The 26,428-nt window shown below is 39.0% G+C and overlaps 1 protein-coding gene and 1 long non-coding RNA gene across 4 annotated transcripts in view; one reads left to right on the top strand and one right to left on the bottom strand.

The window, feature by feature from the left end:
- Window positions 1–17,043, bottom strand: part of LOC122806568 — a gene marked incomplete in the record, with an annotated part of 552,044 nt that extends 535,001 nt beyond the window's left edge. Inside the window, 1 exon segment of the mRNA XM_044077104.1 lies at window positions 16,567–17,043. Within this exon segment, the coding sequence (XP_043933039.1) occupies window positions 16,567–16,651 (85 nt within the window).
- LOC122806569 overlaps window positions 15,040–26,428 on the top strand; it is a 204,074-nt gene continuing 192,685 nt past the window's right edge. For all 3 annotated transcript variants that reach the window (XR_006365522.1, XR_006365523.1, XR_006365521.1), the window contains exons 1-2: window positions 15,040–15,118; window positions 24,194–24,219. This is a non-coding gene — a long non-coding RNA (uncharacterized LOC122806569). The remainder of the gene's footprint in view (window positions 15,119–24,193; window positions 24,220–26,428) is intronic.

Below are 26,428 nucleotides of genomic sequence, written 5' to 3'. Positions count from 1 at the left end.
GATGCTTTATATAGTCACCTGTAGAATGGGCAGTTTATGTATTTTCTGAAATGACTCCACACTTAAAAGTTCCATCTGGTCTCAGCCACGATGTCAAGTTAGTCCTAACCCTAAACCTAATGTTCTTCAGACACAGATGACATTAGGATTAGGATTACCACTCACCCTAAACCTAATGTATGTATGATGTTGCTGGTAAATCTGTGTGGCAGTCAATCATGCATCATTTGCATACAACATTCCAGCCATTTGGCATGTCAATCTTATTGCTCACGCACACTTCTGCTCAATCTGACTGGACAATACAACATAACCTCGAAAGTTGCTAAAGTAGCAGGATTTGTGTTAGTGTGCATTACCTAAAATATATGGTGTGAAATTCAAAAGTATGTTATTATTTAGTGACTTCAGTCCTCCATGATTTGACAGAAAACCACAAATTTCATAAAGAACAGACCAAAAATACGGGACAAAAATCTGGACATTCAGCAAAAATCTGTGCAGTTGAATAATGTCATTTTCCTGCATGTTAATATGCTTCAAAGCATAAAAAACTGACACTTCAGTACCTATGAACGTCCAGTGAAATGTGCTGTAACAAAAAGAAAATCATCTTAGTTCTTTGAAGAGATTCCATCTGTAATGCATATGTTACTATAAAGAATAGTTTTTTAGTAAGGTATCCTTTCCCAAAAACTCAATTTGAGACATTTTGTAATGAAGTAAACCATCCTCAGGTATGTGTCAAACAACCAATAATACAAAACAGGATGGATATTAGAGGGAAACAGTGGAACATCCATATACATAGTGAGTCCTGACACAAAGGCAGAGACTGGCATCAGGCCTCCAACCAATATATTTTCAAAAAGACCTATAAAATATGTTTATACTACATATAAAACAACTAAACACTAATTTATTACTAAAACTTTATGTATAGAATAGTGTAAATAAATGAAATATGCTTAATGATACTGTTTTTGCTTAAATACCAGTATTGGCTTAATAGTGACCATATTATTCAGCCCATGTTTTTAGTCTGCATTTAGCCTGACTATCCATTTATATTCAGCGACATGTAGTATAAACATATTTTATAGGTCTTTTTGAAAATATATTTTTTTAATAAGAGTTTTAAAATAGAGTCCTATATCTTTAACACTATGATTGGACTTTTTATGTATTGTTTTTTATAGGTTGGCTGTGTCATGTGGTATTTGTCCATTTGTTATATAATGTGTTCATTTTTAATTAGAAATGTATTAATCAACACTGAGGAAGGGATACTCCCGAAAGCTTTGTTTTTTGGTTAAAAATAAAGTGAGTTTTCTATCTTATTTCGTTTTTGGATGTTATACTGGCTCTGAATAGAGAAGATTAAAACCATGGTTGGAATATATATGTTTATCAGCGATGTATTTTCTATTTCCCATGCAGTTATCCAGGTAGCGCATAAAAAGGGGTAAAGAGTTACTCTGCTTGACACGGAGAGGGAGTCTATTCCACAGATGGGGAAGTCTCTGGTACACAAATATAGCGGAGTAGATGAGAGTTGTTAACCACAACTGTTATGCTGAGATATATAAGTATCCTGTTTTTTTTTTTTCGATTATTTATACAGATTATGGTTTCTAACAATTAATATATAGCACTTTTATTTCCTGCTTTTTAGTCTTTGAGTGTATTTTATTTCTATCAACTAATCTGCACAAGTAACTGATTTGTTTGCAGTTAAAAGAATTCTGTATCTTTACAAATCTTTATCTGTTTAAAAACTTTCATTTGTGGCTTTCTCTAGTGCTTACTGTCTGTAGGCTATTGTTATTGGCTTTCTCTAGTGCTTACTGTCTACAGGCTATTGTTTTTAGCTGAAGCCTTTCTTTAACTTGGCTAGATTGTGTTAATTGTCTGCTGGCTAGTGGGGGCTGGTTCTTTTGTGTTTTTGTAAAAAAAAAAAAAAGTTGTTCTTCTGGTATTTAAGCCCTAACTTTGATAGGGTTTCTGTCTATACACACTGAGCAGAGTGGATGAGAGTTGTTAACCGCAACTATTAGCTGAGATATATAAGTATCCTGTTTTTTTCGATTATTTATACAGATTATTGTTTCTAACAATTAATATATAAGTCTTTGAGTGTATTTTATTGCTATTAACTAATCTGCACAAGTAACTGATTTGTTTGCAGTTAAAAGAATTCTGTATCTTTACAAATCTTTATCTGTTTAAAAACTTTCATTTGTGGCTTTCTCTAGTGCTTACTGTCTGTAGGCTATTGTTTTTAGCTGAAGCCTTTCTTTAACTTGGCTAGATTGTGTTAATTGACTGCTGGCTAGTGGGGGCTGGTTCTTTTGTGTTTTTGTAAAAAAAAAAAAAAAGTTGTTCTTCTGGTATTTAAGCCCTAACTTTGATAGGGTTTCTGTCTATACACACTGAGCAGAGTGGATGAGAGTTGTTACCCACAACTATTAGCTGAGATATATAAGTATCCTGTTTTTTTTTTTTGATTATTTATACAGATTATTGTTTCTAACAATTAATATATAGCACTTTTATTGCCTGCTTTTTAGTCTTTGAGTGTATTTTATTGCTATTAACTAATCTGCACAAATAACTGATTTGTTTGCAGTTAAAAGAATTCTGTATCTTTACAAATCTTTATCTGTTTAAAAACTTTCATTTGTGGCTTTCTCTAGTGCTTACTGTCTGTAGGCTATTGTTTATGTCCCCACCCCAACCCCTCCCAGTTGGTGTCTTGCTGTTTATACTTGGTGGCTTTGCAGTTGCCCGTCCCTACTGTAAATCTGATCTGTGACACTCCTCCCAGTCTAGTGTCATTAGCTCATTCTACCTAATACAGAGAGAACATTTAATAAGGCCTTCTGTTTCTCCTTTTTCCCTTTCAAGAAAAAAATTTTTTTTTTTGCCCGAATCTCCTTGTGTTCTGACTGTGCTTCTCAAACATTTTGGAAATATAGAGTATATTTCAAAGCATTTATTATAACTGTAATTGCCTTAATATTGCTACAACTCAAGTGCTCTAGGTTGCACTGCATCTGAAGTGTTTGTGTATTTTAGCTGCTTTTCTGTATATATAGACTTCTCTGTTTCTTTAACTAAATAAGCTCTGCAAAGTTGTTTTATTGCATTCCTGCCTGTATTTCTGAGTTTTTTCACTTTTAAAGTTTGTTTTTGCTTAGTTTAACTGGTAGGCTACACACTCAAGTGTGCTGGCCAAATTAAAGCATTTACTGTGTTTCTGTACCTAATTTCTGCTACTTTGTAAATATATATATATATATATATATATATATATATATATATATATATATATCCTTGTTTCCCGCCTTTACTGAACTAGAATAGTCCAGTCTTCAGATATTGCTGATCTCTGGGCTGTGTCATAGTTCCTGTGTTGCCCATATCCTTATTTGGATAGGAGGAAGCTTCTTTGTTCACCAGTGAGAGTGGGGAGCTCTGAGCAGCCTATCTGTCCCTTGAGGAGTGGTTCCAGCCCAGTGACTTGTAGCTTATTGGCTGTTTTGGGCCATTTCCTATCTCTTTCTAACCCACTGCTTTAAAGCCAGCTTTAGCATGCTTTTGCGCTTGTAATTTAAAGTTTGTCCTGTTTGTTGCATTTACCTGTTGAGGCTACACACTCAAGTGTGCTAGCCTGTGTTACATATTTATGGCATTTTCCTGCTGTTTGTTGCAAAAAAAAAAAAAAAAAAAATTATCCTTGTTTCCCGTCTTTCCTGACCTAGAGTAGTCCAAATACAGGCTTTGCTGTATTCTGGACTTTTGGAAAGTTCCTGTGTTGCCCATTTCCTTTCTTGGATAAAGGGAGGCTTCTTTGTTCACCAGTGGCAGTGGGGAGCTTATAGCAGCCTATCTATCCATGGAGGAGTGTTCCCAGCACAAGAGTCTGGTAGTTTATTGGCTGTTTTGGGCCAATTTCTAGCTCTTTCAAGTCTCCCTGTATAAAACCCGCTATGGCGCAGTTTTTGCGCTTGTTACTACTCAGCCAAGCTCCTCGTGGTCCAGCAGAGAGGCTAAAAGAGCGACTGCTAACCTGATAAAAGTGTTTTTTTTTTCCTGCTACTACCTGGGCGACTGTCCAATCTAGCTAAACTGCAAGTATTTCTGCTTCTTGAACGGTTTTAAACTGTTTAAAGTTGTTTTTGCACCTGCACTTTTAAAGTATGTCCTGTTTGTTGCATTTACCTGTTGAGGCTACATACTCAAGTGCGCTAGCCTGTGTTACATATTTATTGCATTTTCCTGCTGGGTGTTGCAAAAAAAGAAAAAAAAAACAAAAAAATTATCCTTGTTTCCCATCTTTCCTGACCTTGAATAGTCCAAATACAGGCTTTGCTGTATTCTGGACTTTTGGAAAGTTCCTGTGTTGCCCATTTCCTTTCTTGGATAAAGGGAGGTTTCTTTGTTCACCAGTGGCAGTGGGGAGCTTAGAGCAACCTATCTATCCTTGGAGGAGTGTTCCCAACACAAGAATCTGGTAGTCTATTGGCTGTTTTAGGCCAATTTCTAGCTCTTTCAAGTCCCCCTGTATAAAACTCGCTTTAGCGCGATTTTGCGCATAGCGCAGCATCGGGCAGCGCCACTTAATTGGGTTTAAACCATTCTCGGCTCCATAAAGTCTGCTCTTCACTTTTTCCCTTAGACCTGATCTAGTTCTCATAATAAACACCCTATTCTTACTCTAAAGCCTGGCACTTGCTCACTAAAGCAATTATATAAGTCAGCACTAAAAAATTAAAAGCACTACACCCTCACAAACTCCCCTTGAGTACCTTGTTCCCCATTGGCCCTTTTTTCAATTATAAAGGAATTCCCAATACTATTCTAGCATGTCCAAAGGTCAGTTGTCAATCTCCTCTCCGGTCCAGCTGGTGAATCTGGGAATCTTGAGGTAATGTTACAACTGCCTCATGTACACAGACAACCCTCTCCTCCTCCCAACAAATTCCAACACATGTGAGAGATGCAACCATATAGCCAAACTGGAGGCTAAGCTCTCTCAACTCAGTACTGGCGTAACCAGTCAGGAGGAGAAGGAAACCACACTCACTACAATTCCAGTCTCACATAGACCTACCACGACAGCAAACCAAACACATAAACACACAAAAACATACTCGGAGGCTCTAAATAAAAATCTGCCTAAGCAGCAGAGACCTCCAAAGCAGACACCCAAGCAACCGCTACCCCAAAACAAAACACATGCAACACATAGCTCACAAAGCCAGTGTGCCAAACAGTCACAGCTCTTAAGGCTAAACAACACACCTGATACACTTGTTATAGGTGACTCTATCGTCAGGCACACTGACATCCCGCTCACCAGGTTGAACAATGAGAAGGTCATGGTGAGCTGCCTGTCGGGCGCTAGGATCCGCCACATAACACAAGCACTCAGGTCACTCGAAAGCAAATACAAATATGACTCAGTCATTGTCCATGCTGGTGTGAATTACCTGAGATGTACCTCCATGGACTACATGAAAAGAGACATAGAGGAGCTCTCTGAGCATGTAGCCCAGGCCGGTATGACCCTGACCTTGAGTAGCATCTTACCCTCACCAAGAATGATGCCACAATATGAAGAAAAGATGATCAATTTCAACAATTGGCTTAAGTATTGGTGTCATTCAAAGGGGATCCAATGCCTGTCAGCCTGGGATGACATGCTCGACAAGCCACGATGCTTCGCTAGGGAGGGCTTGCACCTGTCACCCCTGGGCTTTTGGATATTGGCAAAGGCCCTTGCCACCCCCATAGTGCCTTTTTTAGGCAAGGCTCAAAAGACAAACCCACCTCCATAGGTATCACAAGGGATAAGAAACTAAGAGTAATGCTACTCAACGCCAGAAGTCTAAACCTCAAGATGCATGCACTCAAAACTCTCCTTAGCATGGAGAACATTGATATCTGTGCAGTAATAGAAACCTGGTTCAAGGCTCCCGAGATCACCCCAGCACTACCAGGTTATACCTCATACCATGCTTTTCGGCCCCAAAACATGGACCGAACCACAAAAGGAGGAGGAGTATCAATATTCGTCAAAGATACCCACACCTCCAGGTTGGTGGCACAGCAAGAAGCATCAGAAACTATCCATGTGCAACTAACAGTGGGTAAAACTGCCTTCCAGTTTATAGCCTGCTACAGACCACCCTCCCAAACCCAGGAACCCCACTCGGCCTTCCTGAGAACACTGGAAAATATGAAGGTCTGTCCAAACACCATTATATTGGGTGACTTCAACTACCCAAACATAGACTGGGAGCATTACTCTAGCTCCAACACCCTAGCCCAAAGGTTCCTAGAATTTATAAACTCAAATGCTATGGAACAACTTGTTACCACTCTCACAAGGGGGAAAACATACTGGACCTGATCATCACCAACATGGGGACTCTATGCTCCAGACCAGAAGTGTATCCCTCACTGGTAAGATCAGACCATAAACTAATCTCACTGGATATTCACATCCCGACCCCACCCCCTGCCCAGAAAACCACAGTGAAAAACTTCTCTAAAGCAAATTTCACACTCCTCAAAACCAAGGTGGAATCCTTCAAAGCCCCCGGGCCTGTGGAAAATACGGCCCAGACCGCAGAATCCTTTATAAACGCATTCTATGAACACCTTCAGGAATGCATGGATCATGCAATCCCAAATAAAGCCAAGACCCAATCCTCCAAAGGCAGACGTCCTGTCTGGTGGACCCCAACCATAAACAAACTATACAATAGAAGGAGGAAGCTACTACATGATACAGCAAAATCCCAAAAAGGGAAGGCATCTCTGATCAGTCTTAGCAAAAAACTATGGGCACTCATAAAATCGTCTAAGGCCAGCTTAGAGGAAACAATTGCACAGGACACTAAGGATAATCACAAGGCTTTCTTTAGTTATGTCAGGAACCTGGGTGGGAATTCCCAGATATGCTCAGAATTAGTCCAAAATGACAAAAAATACACCGAACCCACAGACATTGCCAACATCCTAGCTGACAGGTTCAGCGTAAACCCCCCCTCCCCAACAAAAGGGCAAATATCTATCCCAGCAGAGTGCTGCCCCCCTGACATCTCAGATGCTCAGGTAAGAGCCACCCTCTCCAAAGCAAAAAGCACAGCATCAATGGGACCAGACGGTGTCCCGGGCTCCGTCCTACATGAACTCTAAGAAGAGCTAAACCCAAACATAAAATTACTGTTCAATCTCAGCCTTACTACAGGATATGTACTCAAAGAGTGGCGTACAGCAACAGTGGTCCCTCTCCACAAAGGTAGTGCCTCAACAGATCCTGGAAACTATCGCCCCATAAGCCTGACTAGCTTGATCTGCAAAGCTATGGAAAGGATCATCATGGACCTCATAAATAAAGATATTGGGGACCTACAGACACTGGATCCTACCCAATTTGGCTTTGTTAAGGGCAGATCCTGTCTCTTAAACCTGGTTGATTTCTTTGAAACAGTCATCAAGGCCATTGACAAGGGGAAGGTGGTCCACACAGCCTACCTGGACCTCGCAAAAGCCTTCGATACAATGCCCCATTCGGGCATTATAGGTAAGCTCACCAGCTTAAATATAAACCCCTATGTCACTAGATGGGTTGCAAACTGGCTCAAGGACAGAACCCATATGGTTAGAATTGCTGGAGCCATGTCAGACTCCAAACCAGTTACAAGTGGTGTCCCACAAGGCTCAGTCCTGGGACCTCTCTTGTTCGGTATATATTTCTCAGAGGTACAGGCCAACACGGAAGGACTGTGGCTGACCAAGTTCGCAGATGACTGCAAACTGGGTGCCATAATCGACTCTCCAGCCAACACAAGAATCCTCCAAAAGGGCCTCATAGAAACAGACAACTGGTGCCAGAGCCATGGCCTCAAGCTAAACGCCAAAAAGTGTATAGTCATCCCCTTTGACAAAAACAAAGTGCACACAAATTACCACATAGGTGGTAATCCATTAAGTACGGAAGAAGTAATTAGGGACCTTGGGACCCAAGTTGATAGCAATCTCTCATTTGACAACCACGTGGCCAAAGTGGTTAGAAAAACATTTTATATAGCCCACCTAATCATGAAGGGATTCACATCTAGATCAGGGGAGGTCATTGTGCCTCTTTACTCATCCCTCATCAGGCCCATAATTGAGTACAATGCCCCTTTTGGGATGTACCTTGCCAGACACCTGCAGCAACTGGAAAGACCCCAAAAGTACCTCACCAAGAGGATCAAAGGGCTCAAACAGATGCCATATGCTGCCCGGTTAAAGAAACTCCAGCTCTACTCAGTGGCATACCGCCTGCTCAGAGGTGATCTGTGCCTGACGTATAAAGCCATGTCCAACCCGGAATTAATGGACATGCTGCACCTCAGAAAATCCGAATCCGATCGAGCTACGCGCTCGAGAGACTTGAACCTCAGCACTGAAATAAATAGGACATGCTGGAGGGACAGAGTCATAACCCAGAGGCTCCCTTCACTCTGGAATAAAATCCCAGTCCAGGTTAGGCAGAGTCCCTCATTGACTCTCTTCAAGAGGAATCTTGATGAGTAGATGGGAGATCGTAGGTTTACCCAGGGTATCACTTCTGTGTCACTGTTAGACAGAGGCACAGTATACTAAACTCGAAAAAGGGCGTAGCAAAATTAATTTAAAATGGGTGGCGAAAGCCAAACACACTCTGGCTAGGCTTTTAAATACTCTAGGGCAGATAGCCTAGTATGAACCTATGAACCTATGAACAAATCTGTCACACCAACAAGTCCTGTTGATGTCACAGACCAGTTTGAGGCCGCATGTGCGGTGGTGCTTGACTTCTGGATATGCAGCAGGCCCATCAAGGCGGGGTCCAAAATCGCATTGTATGCCAGACAGAGGTCACCTCTGAAGAGTCTGTATGAAACAGAGTAGAGGGATAGGGCTTTTAGCCCTATCTGTGTATGGTAGATTTTTGAGGCACTGGATTCTCCTGGCGAGGAACCTCTGTGGTCTATTCCAGCTGCTGCAAATGCTTTGCAAGGTACATGCTGAATAGGGCATTGTACTCAATAAAGGACCTTATAAGGGAAGAATACAGGGTCTGAGGAAAGGATACATGGCATGTTGGCAAAGGGTTTGAGAACCAGGCAAGTGCCTTGGAATCAAGTAGTAAAAGAACCTTGAGCTGGTGACTGCAGAATCAGAACAATCAAGAGTTTTGATCTATATTAAAGAAAAAATAGCTACTTAATAAGTGTACTAAATGTCTCCCTAAGGTCTAACAGTGTGGGATATCATCATTCATTAATATCTCAGTGTAGTCAAATAAAATAAAACCAGAGCAGCAAGACAAACCAGAAAATAGAAGGTGCATAAAGATTGCAATTTCAACAAGACATGCAGTTTCTTTGTCACTTAAATTAGTATTGCAACACATTTTATGTTTATAAAACAAAATACAAGAATGTAGAATGAACATGACTGTGACATTAGTAACAGCTTTAAAAGTGACAGATGTTTCCTTTAACTCAAATGTGGTAGCAAGATAGTAATGCACAGGAGGGCGAACAAACTAATGGTGTATAGTAAAGACCAGAGTCTGTACTCCAGAAGGAGTAGTTTTATATGCCTGCATAATTTTCACGTCTTCATGAAAAAAAATGCTAGCTACATAAGAAAGCATTCACAAAACTGCAAAATCAACATTAAAAAAACCCACATAATATGCATTGTAGATAAATTGCAGGTGTGGCAACCCCTGAGTCAATCTGAGGATACTAACATACTATGGTACATTTCTGAGATCTAAGGATAATAACATACTATGGTACATTCCTGAGATCTAAGAATATCACCATACCATGGTGCATTTCCTAAAGAGAGTGGAGCATACTTTCAGTTCCTTTCACATGTCAGTTGTAGAAAGAAATACTATCCACATTCTGCAGCATGGAGACATTAGGACGGCACTCTTCAGAGAAAACCATGTTTAACTTCAATAAAAAAATAATTAACACTCGGGTTTTTCGTGAAGCTGTAGCAAACAGCACTGTTATTTGGTAGTATATAACTGTATACAACATCTCTGAAAAGCAAGAAACAGAATACACTAATATGCCAAAGAGCAGTTTGAACAGCAAGGGCACAGGCAGTGGGGGAGGGGAGTTTGTGCCTGAGAGCATGTTTTACTAAATCTGCAGTGTACAGAATGCAGGACAACCATTTTCTGTAGCTTCATTCTAGATAGCTACACAGATCATAATATAACATACATATTTTTGACTTCTTCTCCACCAACTACACACTCGTACATACATATAGACACACACATGCCTTCGTAGACAAACACACATGCACACACTGTCTACTGCTACACTAACCTGTTAAGAAGTGATATCCCCATGATTTGAATAGGCAATGGTGATGCCCTTCTCTTAATCTTTCACATGAAGTATAGCCTCACAGAATAAGTTTCTACAACTAAAGACAGACATCCCAAAAGAGTGAATGGTAGGGGATGTTATGGTACTAATAGCTAAGTAACCACTCAGTGATAATACAACTCGGCAGTCATAACTGGATAAGTTGCAACTCATTGAGTAGCGTCTGTCTTGGGAGATCATTGCCATTACCATTCCTATTATAGTAACGCAGCGTTTTTTATTTTTTTCTTTTTCACTGTGTTTTTTCAACCATGTAATTGGTATATATATATATATATATATATATATATATATATATATATATATATTTTTTTTTTTCAACCATGTAATTGGTATATATATATATATATATATATATATATATATATATATATGTGAGAGAGTGTATATGGGTGAGGTCCCCAACATGGGAGGACAGAGAATGTTGTTTCCCTACAGAAAGCACTTTTTTTCTTCTTCTTCTGTGTAACTATGATGGTAGAGTGTTTCATTGCTAACTGAAAACCACAAACTTTTTTAAAACGTTGGTCCCCCTTATATTATCCACCACCTCAGCCAACGCCAACTGGTTTAGTTTAGGAAATGGTTCTTAAGTCACTTTTTAGTGACCTTTTAATAGCCTCTTCCATCACAATTGTGCTTGGACATTTTAATCTTCAGTGTTCTAACAAACTCAAAGTCTCATTAAAACCTGTCATAATGAACTATAAACTGTCCCAACTGGTTATTATCACTACTAAAACAAAAGAAATATCTAATATGTCCTTACAAATGGTTACTACCACCACTAAAACAAACCAATCATCAAATAAGTTCACTACCTCAGAATGCGTGTTCACCAACACACTTGTCCACACGTTCATATATGTAATGTTTAGTCGATGTTTGAGAAACCCTTACTCCATACTTCTCACATGCTCTTCCAAAATCCCGATGCATCTGTGTCTCTCATATTCTACAGGGTCCTTCAAGTAAAAACTCTCTGCCCTGCCTGAAAGTCTCACAAGTGACCCACACCTGAATAGCCCGTATCAACTGGCAATCTGTCTGCTACACATTTATCCTCCTAGCTTTCCAGGACAAATATTTGTATCAAGTGACTTAGAGTTCATGATTGACACTTTGGGAGACACAGTAGAATAAAAATCAAAGATGAGAATTTATTCCTGTATTGGCATTTATTTACCAGGAAAGTCTGACTTGAGCCCTGCCTTCTTTTGAGGTAGGCCCGGGGAGAAAATCTCCATTATACAAGCATTATGGACATCATTTACATTGTTTCATTTACAGTCACTTTCATTCATGAGCAACAATTCCATTATTCAGACAACCTAAACATCAGTTACAACATTAACAAACAGTTTAGATAAAAAAACGGCAGTTACATGGGTTGCAGTTGTATATAAATTTATATCTATTTCTACCTATGTATATACATATATATATATATATATATATATATATATATATATATATATATATATATATATATATATATATATATATTGTCAAATGCAGGGAGGTATATGCAGTACAGTATCACCAGTAGGCATAGATTGTCAAGTTTTACATAAGAATATCTGTTGCTACACAGATTTGTTCAAAATCGAAGACATAAGAAGATAAGATAAAGAGTTAGAGCAGCTCAAGGAAACAAAGGAATGACAAGAGGAGGCACAAGGAAGATAAAGGAGATGGGATGATAGAGGAAGGTATAATTATGAGGTGATCCATGAAGGCGAATTGCCGAGGTACCAGATCGCTTTTTTTTAATAAAAAGAATTGCTGGTAAAGTGCTGGTAAATTGTGTTTCTTAATTTTTCATTGCTGCTGCTGGTGTTTCTTGGATAGTTATGAGAATAGTACATTTAATTTTGTGCAGCAGAGAGTTACAGCATGAATTCATATAGCAATATTTGTCCCATTTAACCAGGCATGGTGCAGGTGCAGAGCTATTTATCCACCAGGTATTGCCTCAGGTGGCATTTAAAGTCTTTGAGGCTGCAGTCTGTTCTTAAGTAGGGTGAGATGGCATTCCATCTATTAGGAATGCAGTGTGAATACAGGAGTATCAATCATTACTGTTAGGTTTAGTTATGGAGGGTAATTATTTGTCAGTGGAGCACAGAGGTCTCTAAGTAGTGTAAGGTTGAGTGATGGAGTGGAGAGATGGGAATTTTTCAGGGTTGTGCAGTAGATTGATGGTTGTATTTACTTGGGAGTACAATAGCAAATCATTTTATTCAAGATAGTTCAGTTGCTTTAGAGAGAGGATGTGTTGTGATCTATTTGTCAGGTTGCAAATGTGGCTACTTTATTATAACAGTGTTCTAGTTTGGCTGATAGAGAGTAGCTCAGATTGTTTAGAATAGAAGCAGTAAGAGGGCAGGTCTTGATGGCTTGTAGAAGATGAAGATCAAATTTCCGGTGGTCACCTATAATCACACCTAGTAGTTTGGTGTGAGATACGAGTTCTATATTGGTCCTGTTGGACGACAGTGTACTAAAGGTAGTTTTTAGATGGAGAGAATTGAGGGTGAACAGTGTAGTTTAGCCAAGGTTCTGTGGAAGAGAAGCATTTCTGGATGAGTGTTTGCAGCATGGGTAATGCCCCAGAAGTACATGTTAGTGTGGAGTCATCAGCATATTGTACTATGGTGGCCTCTTAGGCTGCTGCATTTAGGCCATTGATGAATAAGTTAAACAGTAGTGGTCCTAGAATGAAGCTTTGTGGGATTCTAACAAACACAGGAGGGAAGCAGGAAAAATGTTCTTGTCATTTCACTGGTGGGATCTATTAATGAGGTAACTAAGACCCCAGTTAAGCAAGGAGGGTGGTAGCCCATAAGAAGAGAGTTCACTTAGGAGAATTTCATAATTAACCGTGTCAAATGCCTTGGACAAATCCAGAAATAGGCTGAGGTTAGAAGACCTGAATTTCTATTGTGATTTAAGATATCTGTGAACCTCAGAAGGGCAGTGGTTGTGCTGTGATTGGGTCTGAAACCATGCTGTGGGGAAGAGAGGAGGCTATGAAAAGTAATATATGTAGTAAGTTGAGAGCGAATACATCTCTCCAAGATTTTGCATAAGCATGAGAGAATGGCAATTGGCCGATGTGATAAAAGAACAAAGTAAAATAGTATTCAGGGGCTTGGATTCTAAAGCTGGCTATGGCACATATTACACTAAGGAACCTGTAAAAAGTGGTAAAGGCTTGTAAAGCCACTTATGTCATCTAGATGTTTACATTTGCCTTCAAACAACTTTTAAGAATAACCTTTTCTCTCTGGTATGCACTTCAAGCAAACCATAAACTCCACAAACCTTAGTTGTATTAATTCTTCAGAACTCCAGCTATTGATGCCAACAGCATTCTGCAAATATTCCCTTAGTTCTTCCTCCATAGATTAACAACATTCAAGCTTTTCATCATCTACCTTTTCCTTCTTCTTGACATTTTCCCACAATTACACTTCCAAAACCCCCGCATTCACATTTACTGGGAATTGTCCCTTTAATGACAATCCAGGAGCAGATGGATGTGGCCCTTGCATTTTCAAAGTTTGTAAACCCTTCATTTTTGTCCCTTCTCTTATCTAATCAATCTTTCTCTGAGATGAGTTATAGTAATTCTTTAGAAGTCAGGAGTGCAAGATAAGTTTTATGCATAAGGTAGAGTAATATGAAACTAGGTGAACCAAGCTTTCTGCCATCAAAATCTATGTTTCTATATATTCTTACAAGTTCAAGACCACCCAAATAAGCATCATATCCCACACAAGGACCATGGTTTCAGGTGTAGCTACAAATTCCTCACTGTATTAATGTAATTATGCAACCAAATCCATCTGTTGCAGTATTTGCACCCTTACCTCTTACAAGAACTGTCTTTTCACAGTCTCTGCAACAGGGGATCCTTGGTGATCTAGTAGTTAGGATTTACCACTCTCACCTCCATAGCCTGCATCTGATTTCCAGTCAAGGAATTTCAACTGGATTAACTGGTTCACTAACAATCATACCATTATGGATACACACTGAGAAAAGCATCCTGTCCCTTTCCACCCTTTCCTCTTGTCTGTCCTGTGAGGTCTTCCTCATCTGTTTCAGTTCAATGACTCTTGATTTGCCCAGAATACAACTACAGTAAAGGGGTGGGGGGGGGGGGTGGCCATATTTATAATAAAAATTCTTCCAATATGGACATGCTCTTGACAATTGACTCTGTTCTACTGTTAGTCTTTGCCTTCAACCATAACATCAGGCAGGTTAAGAGCACCTCCATCTTACTATTTCTTAGTCTTTCTCTAATTTCCTATTTCATATCAGTGCTGTGCAATGCAACATAAAGGGATCTCCCTTCTTTAGATCAGAATTCCTGCATAAATACTTTCAAAAATCTGACAAATAAAATGTGCTATTAACTACCTTCCAAAAAGCAACACCGCCTCTCCATTTCCAGAATAACCCGTCTGTATGCATGTCTTTCTGTGAGCAGCCTATTACAACTGTTCTCTAAAATATGTCTGTATTATGGAAATCTGGCTCATTCCTAATATATTCACCAGAGCTCATTTCACCACGCAGACTGGAAGTTACCATTTCTCCCTTTCTTCACACAGCAGATATGCGACTTTCTGCAAATTTCATAGGTAGGTTCACCACAACTAAAAATGCATTTTTATTAATTTATCTAAGTAATTCAACTCTTTTTCATGTGCTACACAGCCATACCCCCACTGATCGCTCTCCATTACTAATCGGCTTAATTCTTACTTGTTTCCCTTAAATTTAATGTTACTACTTATTGCTTTCAATTATCCCCACCTTGAGCCCACAACTCCCCCAAGTTAAACATTCCCTTTATAGCATAAGGCAGGTATGATTTTTGTATCCCTGCTGAATCTTTTTTTTATTGCACTTAATTGTATAGTTTTGTTTTACATTTAAATATGCCACAAAGCTTTTCTCGTAAACGACTGAGATGGTCACTGTTAAATTCTGCTGCACGGTTAAAATGGCGAACACAAATGTAATTAGGGTAGCCACCTTTTCAGGACATTTTGTGTAGAAATGTGACATTTTGCAAAACAAAACATACCTCCGGCCAGTGCAAAGGACAGAACATTGTTTGTTGCCAAAAAAGCTTATTCCTGTATTAGTTGAGTTGCTTATGCTATTTCGTATACTATCTGTGTGTTTCAGATACGAATAATTGTTTTATGCAAGTATTACAGAAAACTTAAGAAATATATTTTGTCTTAAAAATCTCAGGACATTTGCCTTTTTTTGTTTTTTAAGCTGGATACAACTGCCCAAAGTGGGACTGTCCTTCGCAAAGAGGGACAGGTGGTAACCCTAAATGCAATACAGTAACACCATTCTTTACAGCAACTGCACCATTTGTACTATCTGCCCAGCCAGCAGTTTTTAATTTGGAAGTGTCTGAAGTTCATCCAGCACTAATCAAATGTGTTGCGCTGATTTGTAAAGTTGTATAAAACCTCAAAACAATAGTATTCCCTCCCATGCAGTGCATCTGGCTGCACTGCCTACTGCAATACATTTGGTGTAATTCGCATACTCGTCCTAAATAAAAAAGATGCATGTAGTAGGTAAACCAAGTTGCTTGCACTAGTGTTGAAATGCGCAACAGTGAAACATACGAACAAACGGCTAAATACAATGTTATCTGGTCCGACACCATTGGATTACATGGTGTAACTGCTTGCATCATAGAACATGCAGCAAAAACGTATATTATGAAGTGAAGTAGGACAGTTTTGTTACACACCTGGGGTTGGTTAGACATCTGCTACCTGGCAGCCAGTGGAAATCACCTCTTGTGAAGCCTGGGTGAGGAATATCTCTGTATGTAGTTAGTCTTAGAGACTGGGCACAACCATTCTCTCTCTCTCCCTCTCTTTTTGTTTTGCACATTGTCTATAAATATGAGATGCCATAACAATTATTTCCACCACACTGAGATGCTAAGACACCTCTTTACTTAGAGTTTTTTAGGAGAAAAAGTTTAACTTTGAAGTCCCCGCAGAAGGCATAATTACAGCTTAGTATAAGTGAGAGTGTAAGCGTTACCCACCTGGAGAGCTAAGGAGATTCCACACCACCAGGAGCAGGAGGAGCCCGTTGGGGCCCCGCGCCCACCACCACCAGATCGGGGCCATGGTTAGGCACGGGGCAGATAGCCGATCCCCTTGCCAGCTCTATCTGCCCTTTCTTTTTCCAAACTGCGTCTCTTGATTCAGACACAAAGAGAGCAGCTTACTTTGAGCTACCAGAAACAGAAACTGGAAGCAATTTGGAATGATCGGGAAGTTTGGCGGGGGTAGGGGAAACCCAGTATCTGTTGTCATTGTGTGTAGGGGGTGTCCCAGAGGGACTTTAGTCCAAAGTGCAAGCAGCCTGATTATGGGTGACTGCTGAGGGAACCCCCTCTGACTATGAGTAGCAGTAGTACGGTATTAAGCTCTTTGTTCTGTGAGCGCCACTTCCTCATGCGAAGATGCAGCGTATGAGTACAAAACGTTATAAATGCAATCTTTGCAGTTGGTGGTGACAGTATTTCGGGATAAGGTAAATCGAAAGTTAAGGTAACATCATGAAATAGGTGTGTATGGGAGTTCCACCCAATAAATATTTATATGATGGTGTCAGCACGGCTGAAAGTACGGAAACGAATGGCTTTTGTACGTGACCTAGGTAACTAAAATGTGTTCATTGTTATTGATACTGTTCTACTTTAACCAGATAAGAAGGTGACCATAAAAAGCCAACTGAAGAGCGGAACTTCCTTAACCACAGTCGTATACTTTAAATATGAATGGGACTTGATTAAATCTGTTTCTGTAATATTGCACTGAAATAACGACATGGTCATTTTCAGGTGTGTATTGTCCTTGACCATAGCTCTCAACCTTCCATCTCCAAAATAATAGTAGCCCTCATAATGTGGAACAAATGGACAAAATGTGGAACACATACTAATGGCTTACTAACAACTTCACCTAGGAAGGCCATCGGATGGTTAAAATATGCTGGTTTTACTTATAAAGAAGATGTTTTAATTAATTAATATGATTAATTTCTATTGACCATGGATTTCACTTAAAAAAAATCCTAACACTGAATGTGTGACAGAGTCTTTCAATGTGGAACATTGAGGAACTTTGAGGTACATGAACTTTTTAAGACCCCAAATGAGGTGCGTTCCTCGTAATGAGGTACACTTGAGAGGTATGTGACCTTGACTAAAGGAAATATGATAACCACTGTCCATACTTTTCAACATGCTAGCACGAGAAATCTGGACAAAGCCTAAAATAAAGGGGGAACAAAGGCCCAAAAATAAGGGCAAATTTGAAATATTGTTCTTATAAACGTGACAGTAGAAGTTTTACTGTAGCAACGCCCCCCCCCCCATACGCAGAAGTAAGTCCCGCCAAAACTCCACCCACTACCAACTCCCGGTGACCTGTATGAATAAGGAATGAATATTGAGGATGAAATCGTTACGGGCCTCATGATTATTCATCGGGTATTGGGCACATTGTGGGGGGGGGGGGTTACTGCAAAACAATGGGGTTACTGCAAAACAATAATGCGGAATAGAAATACTAAAGAAAGAGATCCTGAGTTGTGATTTGAAGGCTCTGATATTTAGAATAGTTCTAACAGTTAAAGGGACATCTTTTCATAGTTGGCAATGCTATTTGAAGATGAGTGTCTTCTTGCAGCAATTAGAGGTTTAACTGTACTAAACTGAGATTTGTTTTGAGAACATAAATCAGTTTTGGGGACATAGTGTTGTATGATGTTGTTTAGAGCTAGGTAGCTTTTAGGCCTTTAAATGAGATTGTGCACCATGGTAGTTGTAATTAGCGTTAGGTCATATGCCAATGCCGGCCATATTAATTTTCTTGAGGATTAGACAGTGGTAGGGTAGGGTCTATAGTACTGACTGACATTCATTGCGGCAATTTTATCATTTTAATAGCAATGCGGCTTAAATATTAGTGAAATCTGGAGCAGCACAGAGCAGGGATGGCAACGTGTTCTCTAGATGTGTCAGTTACATAATCTTTAACAATGGTAGTTCAATTTCATCAGCTAATCAATAATAACACCAAGTAATTCTGTTTAGTTTACAGTTTGACCACAGTAAAAAGGGGTAAATAGTATTAATTTAGTTTTTTTGAAGACCCTCTTGCTGTGAGGTGACAATGCTAACTGCTGCCCTACTGTGCAGCCCAAGGTGTATATCTTAGAAGGAATAAATTTACTGGTGTTCAAACCACCTTCTGTGTAGTATAAAAAAGAAAAAGAAAAGAAAATGCAGGCATGATCCTTTACCCCAGTGGAAGTTAAATTGTGTTTTATAGAAAGCTACTATGTTACTCTTCGGGAAGAACTCAGCAAGGCACTGTACCAAATTAATGCAATGATGCTTTTTATAAAATCAACTGTAGAATGGGCAGTTTATGTATTTTCTGAAGTGACTCCACACTTAATTTAAGTTATATCTGGTCTCAGCCATGATGTCAAGTTAGTCCTAACCCTACCCTTAATGTCCTTCAGCCACTGATGACATTAGGTTTAGGTTTACCCCTCATCCTAGCCCTAATGTATGATGTCACTGGCAAATCTGTATGGCAGTCAGTCATGTACCATTTGTATATGACGTCCCGCCCATTTGTCATGTCAGTCTTACCAGCCACACACACTTCTGCTCAGTCTGACCCAGGGTGGGGTGGGGGGCTACTTCAATACAGCATAACCTGGAAAATTGCTAGAGTAGCAGGATTTGTGTTAGTGTGCATTAACTAAAAGATATGAAGTGTGAAATTCAAAAATATGTTATTATTTAGTGACTTCATTCCTCAGTGATTTGACAGAAAACCACAAATTTTATGAAGAAAGGACCAAAAATATGAGACAAAATCCTGGACAGTTAGCAAAAACATCTATAGTTGAAAGATGTAATTTGCCTGCATGTTAATGTGCTTTAAAGCATAAAAAACTGATACTTTAGTACCTATGAATGCCCAGTGAAATGTGCTGTAAGGAAAAGAAAAACATTTGAGTTGTTTGGTGAGTGTCCATCTGTAACGCATATGTTACCATAAAGCTCAGTCTTTTTAGGAAGGTATCCTTCCCCAAAAACTCAATTTGAGTCATTTTGTAATGAAGTAAACCACCCTCAGGTGTGTGTCAAACAACCAATAATACCAAACAGGATGAGTATTACAGGGAAACAATGAAACATCCATAAACATAGTGAGTCCTGACACAAAGGCAGAGACTGGCATCAGGCCTCCAACCCTGAATGGTCAGTTATTTTCTCCTAGTGGCCACCCTGGAAGACATTATTGTGTTTAGAAAATAAGCTGTGTATTGTCTTGCATTTATTAGATATTTCATGTAAAATATTAGGTCTATATCAATTCATTGAAAGATGTATTCCACGAATATGTCTTCATTGATCACCAGCTGCTGAAATTCACTTCAGTGAAAATGCAGAATTTTTCCCATGGTTCAGAACCCCTTGCCAATCAACTCAACTTTGCTCTTTTCCTCACTATAGTACAATTTCAGAGTTGGTATATATAGTTAGGGGGGAGGGGTGCAGCCCTGATATTGGGGAGTGTGAGGGTAAAGCCCCCCACTTGGGTAGATTTTCTTTTTAGTGCATTGCGTGTTCAGGACCATTGGTGGATGAGTGTTTCCAAGCTGTGGGAAAAATTCCACGGTTTGCAGAAGTGAATTTTGGTGGCTGGTGATCAAAGAAGACATATTCGCAGAATACGTCTTTCGATGAGTTAATATAGACCCAAACTATTCATTAGCACTATTGTTTGAAAGTTGTTGTAAAATGTACATATGTAAGGAACAAGCTCGACCACATAAGTACTTTTATTTCTCAGCACAATCCAGGCATTCTAGCAGTCATAGAATCCTGGGTAAAAAAATACTCCCCCACCAACTTCCAAAACTCTCTAACCTCCTACAAGAATGTCAATGATGCCAGACCAAGCAAATGATCAGATGGAGGTTCTCTAATTTTGAACAGAAATAACCTAAACCCAAAAGTCACAGCCCAATGAAACTCCTCCTCAGACTCCAGTTCTAACTCACAAATGCAAACCACTACTGATCTCTACAGCCTATCTACTGACCTCTGTTTCCCTAGACAAATTCAAATCACTCATTGCTAATATCCTTAATAAATGTCCCCAAAACAATAACATAATCATTCTAGGTGACTTCAATCTTCATTATCATGCCCCACTTTCAGTTGACATGTTTACTTTCCTTGGAGAACTAGGTATCCATCAACTCATAAAAGAACCAACAAGATCTAACCTCAGGTTATCCAAATACTTCACACTTAACCTGATTATTACAAACATACCAGACTCCATCTCCAACATAAACATTCTGCCACCATCACTGAGAGACCACTGCTCTTTACCATTGATAATCATCCTATAAAACTACCACCAATATTAAAAGCCTTCAGAAACCAGAGAACCACACAACCAGACAAACTCATAATCTTTCTCACAGCCCATAGCTGGAAATGTATACTTTGCTTACATGACCCTAATACAGCTGCTGTAAGCCTAATCAACTTTCTACTCCAGCTGCAAATTCAAAATTCTTCCCACTTATCCACAGGCTTTATAAACCCATCAAAACTGAATGACTGTCCACTGAACTCAAATATCTTTAACTCTAAAAGACGAAGCATAGCAAACATGGAAACAAACTCCTCCATCTGACAGCCACACCTCTATAGTCTTACATAACCTAGCCAAGAAGTCCATCAGAAGGCACAAAAGAAATCTAAAAATATGAAGTAACAAATTATTCTCTTACATTCCCCCAAACACTGGAAAGAGGTTAACCTACTTACAGGAAGAAAACCTCCTCATGATTTCTTGTCTGCAAATACCATTCAGTGAAGTACAGCAAAACTTTCTCTAGAAGATTTCCGTAAACTATTTAGCAATCTCCCCTTAATAAATTCCACACCTCCCACAGATCATGCATTGCCAACCCCACTGCTATTCATCAAATGCATACGTCCCAAAGAAGTCTCTATTCTACTTGAAAATAGTTCCACTTACACCCCTCATAAATCTGATAGCACAAACTCCTGGTTCATATATCACTGCAGAGACCATCTTCCTCACCCACATATATAATCTATATCTCACAATTTAGAAAACTGCTCTAATTAAACCCCTCCCAAACTAAACCAACCCAAAAGATAATCCTCACTTCTATCCAATATCCATTCTCCCAATTCAGGGTAGACTTCTTGAAAACATAGTCTGCACACAACTCACCCTCTATATCCAGCAGTACCACCTGCTCTCCTCCAAACAACATGGATTCTGGCCTGGATGAAGTACTCTGACAGCCTTTTGGTCCCTAACTGTTGATATCCTGCTAAACTCTGATAGTGGCTCCTTCCAGGTGTTCTATTTATAGACCTAACAAAGGCATTTAACCTCACTGACCACTATCTTCTCCAGAACAAACTGAAATTGGTATCAGTCCACATGCTGCTCTCTGGTTTAAAAACATCCTCGTTGACAGACACTACAGAGTTAAAATAGTATCCTCATAGTCAGAATCTGCACCTGTTACCAATGGTTTACCACAAGGATCCATTCTTGCCCCCCTCCTTTTCTCCGTATTCATTAACAAGCTTCCTTGTGACCTCACCCATCCACCACTTATCTTCTATGTTGATGACATGGCCATTTACCAGTCAGGTCACTCTCACTCCAGCATTCAATACCAATTCCAGTCAGAGTGACATGAGCTCCACAAATGGTTCATAAAACCATAAACTAATTCTCAACCTCACCAAGATCAAAACTATGCTTTTTGGAACTCCACAAAAAATTCACTAATCACTTGTCTCTTTAAATATCTTTGGTTTCATAGAATCAAACTTCACCTTCAAATACCTCAGACTATGGTTTGATCAGACACTAAACTTCCATTTCCATATAGACAAAGTGAGAGCTAAAATAAGCGTCCTCCTATTCTATGCCAAAAATATCTCATCCTTTCTATCCCAACCAACCAGAGCAGCCATTGGCAAATGAGTTCTCCTTTCGCAACTTGAGTATGGGCTACCAATTTTTGCTTCTGCCTCCAAGAAAAACATTGCCACACTCTATACTGTCTCTAACAGCATCTGCTGACTCATTACAAACTGACGTCAATGTAAGGATAGCTATATCACCCTAGAAAAAGCCAAATGGCTACCCATAAAACAAAGATCTAACCTACTTTTAAGATCCCAACTTCACAAACTACACCATCACCATACATGTATTCCCCTTGCAGCTAGACATAAAGAAACACTACTCACAAGCCATACCAACACTTATCACCCCTAGAACTAAACTCCACAGCACAGCACATGCTTTTTACTCTCAGGCACCTAACCTTTGGCAAACTCTCCCCATTGACATTAGGGAAATAAGCACTTAATCCAAACTCAGAATTCAGTTCAAAAAGCAGTTCTTCATCCAAGCCAAATGCTCCTGCTTCAACATAGGTCATATCAAATAACTGATCTCCTTTCCGAATCTCTTATCCTCTCTCAAGATTCAATGAAAATTAATCCACTTCAGAAACTAATGTATATATTGTACATTGCACTGTGCTTGTTCACTGGAATGTATATACACATTTTTTTCTATGTAATTAGTCTGATCTATTCTGTTGTTGGTTGCATTTCTGTATTTTTAGCTTGTGACATGTTTTGTATTTCACCCAGGCAGTGCAATACTTGTAAAAATATAAATAAAATAATATAAATAAAATAATTGTTGTAGGATGCATTTTTATGCAAGCTATAAATGTTATATGAACATTGCACAAATAATTCCTAACTTCTGCTGAACAGACAAACACATAGACACAGCTAAGAGATAATAGATTCACATTGCACTGATTTCTGTATTTTTCTCTAAGGACATACAAAATAAAAAGCACAAAATAATTATTTAGATTTTATCCTGTCTGAATATACTACTAGAATAAACCTGCTGACTCACACACTTTAGTCCCAAAGCAAAGTTTTTAAGGTGTGTAGCTAAATACCAGATCACACGTCTGTCAGTCATGACTGCTGATTATTTAGACTTTCGTTATTAGAATCCCTTTGTGTAACACTCAAGGCATTAAGTTGTTTCACACTATAGTAAGTTTTCAATAAAGAAAACGTGTTCAGCAATCTGCAATGTAAATTCCTTTACAGTACATTTAAAGAACTACCACTGAAAATATCTGTGACCTTTAAAAAGTATATTCAAATGTCTACTTTAAGTCAACTCACTTCTAACAGTTATCAGTCACCTGAAATCATTATTGGAGAAGAGTGGGTAACATCAGATCAGATGAAATTTTGCTTACAGGCTAATGCTCATATCAAATAGACTGTCAAGTGGTATGATTGGTGAGCAGATTATTTTGGTATGTGCTTTCAAAGCTGCCTGCTGTGTACAACGTTTAAATCTACTCCTTTCTGCCCTTTGTACATATATGATAAGTGCGCACATTACTTTTTATTAATAAAATTTTTTGTAAATATTTTACATTTAATATTTGTAATCTGTTTACATTCTCACTTCTATCATTTTTGTTATTAGTGTTAGTGAACTATTTCTATTTGTATTTTTCAGGCTGTGGCTGAAATGGTTTCCCCAAGGTAAGTCTACTAGCCCAGTCAGAAACATTTAAATACATTAAATAAATAAGCTAAACTGGAAACATTTGTCATTTTTCTTAATGAACATTTTGAATCCATTGTGCATGAACAGTTGCCCATTATCATTGCAAATCTCTTTGTCTGTGTGTGTTTGTGTATGTGAATGTGTGTGTGTACATGTGTGTGCGTGTGTGTGTGTGTGTGTGTGTGTGTGTGTGTGTGTGTGTGTGTGTGTGTGTGTGTGTGTTTGTGTGTGTGTGTGTGTGTGTGTGTGTGTGTGTGTGTGTGCGCATGCATGTCTGTGCATGTGTATGTGTGTATGTTTATAAACATCATCCATACCACTGCACTAATTTTCTCAGAGCTGATAAGATGTATGCAGTGGGTAGTTGAAGTACACAGTAGTAGCAATGACTAGAAGATCAGAGGTCATGGGTGGTTGTGGATAGTCATTATGATAGCTCTGCCATTTCACTGGCAGTGATTTCCACTGGTAGAAGGGCACTTGTGGTGACACATTTTAGACTACATGTCTATATCTGGCTACTATACAATGCTTTGAAAAATGGACTTCATTTTTATAATCTCCAAATGTACTTCATGGATATTGTCCAGTACTTTGGTGATAAGTTTGAAAGATATTACTACAATGTACTTACAGAGTAGAATTTCCTGATATATAGACAGTCGATATTTCCTCGCTACAAATGCTGGGTATAATGAGCCATCTTCTTTGGGCAATCTTTTTACAACAGTATTATACACCTTGGACATTGATGCATTGTTTCTGTTTTTCTCTCCAGAAAGGGTATTTCTCACCCATAATTATTCAGTGGTTAATTATGGAGTAGCGCACATCCAGTGGATAAATGTTGCTTTGGCTCTTCTGCTTCTATGTATGATACATTTGTCAGTTTGTCAGCACTAGCGTGCTACTTGGTCTGTTTATATTCAGTAACATAATAATGTGCGTTTATATTCAGTGACATATTAATGTGCTGCTACAAAGACTGCCTAACATTACAAACATACTGGTTTCATTGACCAAAACTGAAGGACTAATTGTCACAAAAGGATTACATTTTTTAAAAGGAGCACCTCTCACGACCATCTCCTCAACAGGGCCTCAACTCCACCTCCCTCCCAGGGGAGGCCACACCCAGGGAGGGATGAGCCTAGGGTACACTCCTATTTATAAGTCATATAAGCTCAGAAAGGGTAATTTGTTAACCTTTAGATCCATAGCAATCAATAAAACATTTCTGAAGACACAAACAGCTTCTGAGATTTCTTCAACTTCAACAGGTTAAGTTTAATAATTCTGTAACTTTCAGCAGACTGCAAGAATCAGGATTGATGTTCCCCTCTGCAAACAGCACCACCAGGAAAATAGAAAGTAGAAAGAAGCTGCTTTGGAAATCAGAACCACCACTATGACAAGTAGATACCATCCCTGGTCCCAATACAGGACAGATATTTTCTTAGTTTATTGCTATAATCCAGATATTTCTGAGTATGAGGGCAATGTATTTAGCTGTCTTATATAAGAGGAAAGGTTAAGGTATGCCTATAAACCCTGGGAGTCTAGTTTCAGGATGGTATGTGAAGTCATGGTCTGATTATCTTCCAACCAGTTTCAAAAGGTCCCACTCACCCAGGGCTACGTCACTGAGCTGCCACTTGTTTGATTCTCTTAGCAAGCATAATAATGTAGTGTTGACCAATTCAAATCACCTTGCTTGCTTGAAAATACTACAGTTAACAGATAAATCCAAAAACAGATATTTAAAGAATGTAGCCTTGATTAATGCAGCTGCCCAGTCTGGCAGTTATCACAGAGGATTAATGCTTGGAGCTGTTAACACACTACTTCCTGTAGTCCAGATTTGTATTCTCTTAAATCCCTGTTTGCATACTGTGTGACTCTGAGTAAGTCACTTAATCAGGCAGTGCTCTGAAGCAACTGGGAAATGGAGCTTGGCTCATCCATGGCCTCATGGACTATATGCCTGTAACTACCTAGGAACTAAACTAAGAAACTACATTTTCCTGTGTAGCAGCAGAAAATCCAGCTAGTACAAACTAAAAGTAAATGTGACTCCATTTGCAGAAAACATTATAGTAGGATGTCATTTATTTTCCAAAAGTAATATCTGAAAAAAGGAAAATAAAAAAAAATATTTCTCACCTAAACCAGCGTTATTGGATT

The sequence above is a fragment of the Protopterus annectens genome, chromosome 7.part0 (assembly GCF_019279795.1).
Source record: "Protopterus annectens isolate FY-2018-M chromosome 7.part0, PAN1.0, whole genome shotgun sequence".
NCBI classification, from domain to species: domain Eukaryota; kingdom Metazoa; phylum Chordata; order Ceratodontiformes; family Protopteridae; genus Protopterus; species Protopterus annectens.
This window is presented reverse-complemented; position numbering and strand designations above follow the sequence as displayed.